Source organism: Gekko japonicus, unplaced genomic scaffold (assembly GCF_001447785.1).
Source record: "Gekko japonicus isolate JY-2015 unplaced genomic scaffold, Gekko_japonicus_V1.1 scaffold2741, whole genome shotgun sequence".
NCBI lineage: Eukaryota > Metazoa > Chordata > Lepidosauria > Squamata > Gekkonidae > Gekko > Gekko japonicus.
Genome location: NW_015159791.1, coordinates 204,485 through 211,410, shown reverse-complemented (window position 1 = coordinate 211,410; position 6,926 = coordinate 204,485). Strand labels below are relative to the sequence as shown.

Here is a 6,926-nt window from a genome sequence, read left to right as displayed (position 1 = left end):
CAGTGTCAAGGTTCAGCGGTTACTTTCCGGACACAGCTTTCTCATTTTATTTATTTTATTTTATTATTAACGTTCTTACCCCGCCCTCCCCGTGAACAGGCTCATAGCCTCTAATGTCGTCTGCAGTTCGATTCAGGAAAGCTATTAACTGATCTATGTCATTTTGGTTGGCCTTACGATTGCCTTGTTACCTTGATGGGTTTTTTTTTTTACATTGTAATGTACTTTTATCTCTGATCTGCCCACAAAGGTTGTCTGTCTGCCTGCCTGCCTCCATGTTGTTCTTCAGCTCGCCTTGTCTCCACGGATGCCAGCCAGCCACGGAGGTGGCCTGAAGTCCACCATGCTGGCTCTCCCCCTGGTCTGCGGACAGAGCTGCCCCCTTGCCCGGCGTGCATGCGGAGGGAACGTGACGTGGCTCGTGGTGTAGGACCTCGCAGCAGCGGCTGGCTGACCTGGGAAGGAATGCGGGCACCGTCAGCTGCTTAGACCATGTTTCGGCGAGGCCTGATGGCTTGGTTCTCCCGGACAGGAGCCGTCCTGCTGGTTGTCTGCTGCTCGGTGTCGGTGCTCTACATGCTGTCCTGTGGCCCCAGAGGTGACCCGTGGCATCTTGCCTCCCCCAGGCACAAGAGCCCCGCCGGGCAAGAGGAGCACCGAGCCCTCCTCCGCGAGACAGAGGAGCACCAGCAGGAGCACCTCCACAGCCTGAAGAGGCAGATTGCCCAGCTGAAGGGGGCCCTGCAGGAGCGGAGCAGGCAGCTGAGGAGCCAGCAGGGCCCAAGCAATGCACCCCTGGGAGTGGGGTGGACCCAGGCCGATCTCCTGCGGTTCCTGCACTCGCAGGTTGACAAAGCGGAGGTCCACAAGGGCGTGAGGCTGCCGAATGAGTATGCGGCCGTGCCCTTTGAGAGCTTCACCCTACAAAAAGTGTACCAGCTGGAGACAGGCCTGACACATCACCCTGAGGAGAAGCCGGTGCGGAAGGACAAACAGGACGACCTGGGTGAGGTGATTGAGCTGGGCCTGGAGACTTTGAACAGGCCAAAGGACAATGGCAATGCAAAACAGCGGGTGTTTTCCAACTCAGACTTTGTGGAAGGTGAGTATTCTTCATAGCTTTTTCTAAAGAAAAAGTGGAGTTCCTGCCTAGGTGAGAGAATTTCTTTTGACCCGCAGAAACCACTGAGCTCTCTGCAGGCTTAGCAGCGGCTTTCCCCTCTCTTTTTGCTCAACTCAGCTTGAAGGCACAGGAAAATTCAAGGATTCAATGCCCAGTGGTGACAGAAGGTCATTCCGTACATGTTGTGTGCCAGGGAGTTTACTCAACTGGCCCAGGTCCCAAGGCGCTAGACCCTAGTGAGGAAATTCTCTCGCTTGCTTTAGTCCACCAGTCCCCTAGCACAAACTGCCATGAGTCAAAGATGTGTTAGTCTAGTTTTGGGGCCCTGGACTTTTTATTTTTGACTTCTTCCAATTAAATCTTGGCCACCTGCTCCAGGTCAGCCAGGATGTAGGAAGCCTTGAACTCTCACTGTGAGAAGGATTCAGATCCAGGCAGGCATCCTCCAGCCCGGACTTTGCACCTGGGTCAGCATGGCTCAAGGTGGGCTTTTACGTGGATGTAGGCAGAGCAGCATAAAACCAAATTCATAAAAGGAAGAATCTAACCTGATGTGTTTTTTCAGACATTGGTTCCAAAAAGAAAAAAAGAAAAAAGATGAGCAAAGACTCATCACCTGCAGAGCAAAAGGAAAAATCTCCTCTGCCCCTGGGTCTCAAGCTGACCTCTCTGTGATGGTGAAATCCGGCAGTTTTGACTTGTGCAGAGGGCTCGCAGGGACAGCGTGGTGGCAGCACGGGGACAGGTGGCCCACCAGGGTTTCTCCCAGCCCCGTTCCTTGACATCCTGTTGGTCTCTTAAATCCCCTCCTACCTGATGGGAAATTACCAACCTGTGCCCCCAAAAGTTTCTGATGCATCACTGACTGTGAGCAACAGGAACTGGGGCAAGAGAAAGAGCCATTTCCCCTGTATCGACATAATGTTTGTCATCCTGCAGACTGGAGGCTCGATTTTAAAAACTTTGTCCGTCCATTGTAAATTTCTACACAGATTCTTGGAGGGTGGCGTGTCAGTTTCCCACACAATGTGCTTGCAAAAGGGCACGAGTGTAAACTGTATGGGCCAGGTGCTAGTTGTCTTCAGCAAGCAGTACATTTTGGGATGTGCACTTGAAAGAAATCTTAGGTGAACACCTACAAAAATGCAAGGCCTGCAGAAGCCCTCAAATAAAAAGCAACGTGACTGGGAGAGCCCCAGTCCAGACAAGTCCCCGTCAAGGGTGGGGTCCTGTGTTCAAAACTGCCCTTGCCCACTCACTGACTCCCACCCACAGCAACTCCCCTCCCCCCGGGTACTCAGCTCTCCCCTGGGTATTAGACTCTAATCTGGGAGAACTGGGTTAGATTCCCCACTCCTCCACTTGCACCTGCTGGATGACCTTGGGCAAGCCGTAGTTCTGTCAGAGCTATTCTCGAAAAAGAGCAGTTTGTGTCAGAGCTCGCTCAGCCCCACCCGCCTCACAGGGTGTCTGTTGTGGGGAGGGGAATGGAAAGGAGTTTGTAAGCTGCTCTGAGACACCTTTGGGTAGTGAAGGGCAGGGTATAAATCCAATCTCTTCTTCTTCTTCTTCTTCTCTTAAGTGCAGATATCCTTTTTTTTTTGAAGTAAATTTTATTTTTATTTACAAAAGTATACATGTACATTTCATCTATTTCGTTTACATAGATATCAGAGTCTTTCCCCTTTCACTGTTTTATGTCAATTGGGGATATTAATTTTCTGTCTGTTTTTCTATCCACTTATACACTTTTTCCCATCTCTTTTTGTGTACCTTTTCATTCTTATTCTGTAACATTAAGCTTAGATCATCCATTCTGGCTAGTTCTAAAATCTTGTCTATCAGTTCTTCCCTTGTAGGTATCACTTCTGCTTTCCATCTTTGGGCTACTAACAGTCTGGCAGCTGTTATAACATAGCTTAGTATATATGCTTCCTGGTTGTTATATCCTTTCGGAATCATGTTTAACAAGTAAATTTCCGGTTTTAGCGCTACATTTTTTCCCAGGCTTTCTTGAATTACTTTTCTGACCATCCTCCAGAAACCTTGGATCTTACTACATTCCCACCACATATGATAGAAAGTCCCCTTACACTCTTTGCATTTCCAACACAAATTTGAATAGCCTTTGTAACATTTGGCTAACTTATCGGGGGCCCAGTGCCATCTATGAAACATCTTGTATACGTTTTCTTTGTACGCTACCGCTCTCATAAATTTGACCGATTTCCACATACTAGTCCAGTTCTCTTCTGTTATTTCCCCTATATCTTTCATCCATGTGATCATTGCAGATTTAATTACTTCATCCTGTTCAAAATCGTCTAGCAGGAACATGTACAACTTCTGAATTAATTTATCGTTTGAGGACAACCATATTTTGTCAAGTTCGTTATTTTGGTCCTCAAAACCTCTTATCATATCTTTCTTGTACCTATCTCGTAATGTTATCTGCTCCCACCATGACAAATTATTTTCTTGTCGTAGTTTTTCTTCAGCTTTTAGTTCATTATTTTTATTCAATAATGTTTGGTATCTTAAATTCATTGTTACTACTGATGGTTTAAGAAAGGCTTCTAACGGGGCCACCCATCTTGGGGTTTTCCTATAGCAGAATCTTTTTATCTTGTTCCATATTTTATTTAGGGATCCTCTTAATGTGTGTCTGCCAAAATTTGAGTGTATCTTATCTTTCCCATACCATACGTAAGCGTGCCACCCCATATAGAGATCGTGTCCTTCTAAAGCCAAAAGTCTTGTATTTTCTAATATGATCCATTCTTTTATCCATACTAGGGCGGCCGCTTGATAGTAAATATACCAATTGGGGACACTCATTCCTCCTCTTTCCTTCCTATCTTGGAGCACTTTCCATTTTATTCTAGGTTTCTTATGTTGCCAAATAAATTGCCTGGTGATTTTATTCAGATCTTCAAAAAATGCCTGTTTCTTTAATACTGGTATAGTTTGCGCTAGGAACAGGAATCTTGGTAACACATTCATCTTGACCAGTGCTATTCTACCCATGAGTGATAGTGGGATGTCATTCCATTTATGCAGATCCAGCCTAATCTCTTTCAATAACTTGGTATAATTTTCCTCTATTATGGAGTTACATTTATTTGTCATGTTAATTCCCAGATATTTTGTCTTTTTGACCATTTCCATGTTAGACAGCTCTTGAATTTTTTCTAGTGTACTTTGAAGACAGTTCTTTACTATAATTTTAGATTTTTTGTAGTTAATTTTAAATCCTGCAACCTGGCCGTAATTTTTAATTGTCTTCATCAATTCACCTATGGACGCTTTGGGGTTTCCTAGTATGAACGCCAAGTCGTCAGTGAATGCCTGTAACTTGAATTCTTCGCCTTTTACCTTTAAACCCTCTATTTGTTTATTCCATCTTACATCTTCATTAAGTGACTCTATCGCGTAAATAAAAAGTAGGGGTGACAACGGACATCCCTGCCTGGTTCCTTTCTGTATTTCTATTACTTCGGTCAGGTCACCATTTATTATTACTTTCGCGTATTGCCTTTTGTATATGGTTTTAATTGCGTTATAAAATTCTTGACCAGGATTTGCCATGTTCAATTTTTGAAGCAGGAAGTCCCAAGATAGATTATCAAACGCTTTTTCTGCGTCAAGAAACATTAACATTAGTTCTTTCTCTGGATGTTCTTCGTAGTATTCTAAAACATCTATAATTATCCTCATATTGTTTCTCATTTGTCTCTTGGGTAAAAAGCCAGTTTGATCTGGATGGATAGTCTGCGCCAAAACTCGTTTTAGTCTTCCTGCTAGTATCGATGCAAAAATTTTATAATCAACGTTTAGGAGGGATATGGGTCTATAGTTTTTTATGTCACTCAAATCAGTGTTTGGTTTTCGAATTAACGTAATTAAAGCGTAGTTCCAGGATTCTGGTATCTTGCTGTATTTACCAATTCTTTGACAAAGTTCTTTAAATGGAGTACATAACTGTTCTTCAAAAACTTGATAGAATTCTGCCGGAATCCCATCTGGGCCAGGTGTTTTTTTCTTTTTCTGTTTTTTAAACGCCTCCACAATTTCACACATGGTTATTGGACCATTAAGAATTTTCTTCTGTTGTTCATTAAATTTTTCTACTCTTGCACTTAAATATTCTGTAATTAGAGCTTCTTCTTGTACATCTTGTTGGTATAGTTCCTTGTAGAATTTTTCCACTATCTTCTTAAGATCTTGTAAATTGAACTTTTCCTCATTGTTATCGTTTCTTAGTTTAGTTATAATACGTTTCTCCCTTTCTTTCTTTACCTTATAAGCTAGCCATCTATTTGGCTTGTTTATATTTTCAAAGTAGTATTGTTTGGTGTATTCAATTTTTTTCTCTATTTCATAGTTTAGCAAGTTGTTTAAGTTATGATGTAAGAGATTTAATTTTACTTTTGCGCTTCCGTCGTCTCTTAACCTTTTCACAATGTTTTCTTGCTGCTTGATGTGCTTGACTAATTGGTCGTATTTCTCCTTTTTTTTGTTTACATTTCCATGCACTGTAGCTAATGAAGCGTCCTCTTATATACGCCTTAAATGCGTCCCATATTATGTCTAACGGTGTCTCCACCGACGAGTTTAACTTGAAAAATTCTAAGATTTCATTTTTACATCTTTGTACAAAAGCTGTATCTCTAAGTAAAGCTGTATTTATGATCATCCTGTTTTTCTTATGATCTTCTCTTATTGAAACTGACACTGGATTATGGTCCGCGAATGTTTTTGGTAATATTTCACTTTCCATCACTTCCCTGGTCATACTTGTTGACATCCATATCATATCAATTCTTGACCATGAGTCGTGGCGTGGCGAATAGAACGTGAAATCATTTTTATTTAAATTTCTCACCCTCCATACATCCATTAAGCTGTATTCTTCCACTATCTGTGCAAAACTGCTGGGCAGAGTTCCTCCCGACCTAAGTCCTTTTCTAGAACTTTTCCTGTCCATTGTTGGATCTGTCACTGAATTGAAGTCCCCCAAAATACATATATTCTCGGCTTCAGTTAATCTTAGAACTTCTTGTACTTCTTTGAAAAATTCCCCCTGATTTTGGTTAGGCGCATATATATTAAGTATTAACATTTTTCCCCCTCTTCTTATAATTGTAATGGCCACTATCCTTCCATCTTTTGAGCTAAATATCATTTCTGGGTTTAATTTGTCCTTTACATATATTGCAACCCCCCTTTTTTTTCCTTCTGCGGATGATACAAATACTTCCCCTAACTTCTTACATTCTAAGTATTTCACTTCTTCTTTTTTAATGTGTGTTTCTTGTAAACAAATTACTTCAGCTTTTATTTTTCTAAGTTGATGAAATGTCTTTCTTCTTTTTTGAGCGCTGTTTAACCCATTTATATTTATGGACAGTATATTACAGGTTTTAAGGTTTGTCATCTTCATATCTAATATTTCTTCCCTCTAGCTCTGTATTTAAACCTGGTTTGGATCTGGTATGTGGATTTATTCATTTTATGCTTGTTCTTTTTTTTTATGGGACTTCTTGCTTTCTTCTCTTTCTCTCTCTCGCTCCTTTCTTCCTCTTCTTCTTCCTCTTCCTCTTCCGTTTCCTCCTCTTTCTCTTCTTTTTCTTCCTCATCCTCTTGTACTTCTTCCTTTTGTAGGCCTAAATCTTCGCCGTATTTTTCCAAAAAATATTCTATTTTGAAGACAGAGTCTATTCTATGTCTCTGTCCTTTAAGGGTAAAAAGTACCCCTTCTGGGATTAACCATCTGAAAATAATTTTGTTCTCTTTCAATAAG

General features: G+C 41.7%; 1 protein-coding gene across 1 annotated transcript in view; it reads left to right on the top strand.

The window, feature by feature from the left end:
• The first annotated feature begins 466 nt into the window (after window positions 1–466).
• Window positions 467–6,926, top strand: part of CSGALNACT1 (chondroitin sulfate N-acetylgalactosaminyltransferase 1) — a 36,407-nt gene continuing 29,947 nt past the window's right edge. Inside the window, exon 1 of the mRNA XM_015407251.1 lies at window positions 467–1,102. Within this exon, the coding sequence (XP_015262737.1) occupies window positions 493–1,102 (610 nt within the window). The 5' untranslated portion in view covers window positions 467–492. The remainder of the gene's footprint in view (window positions 1,103–6,926) is intronic.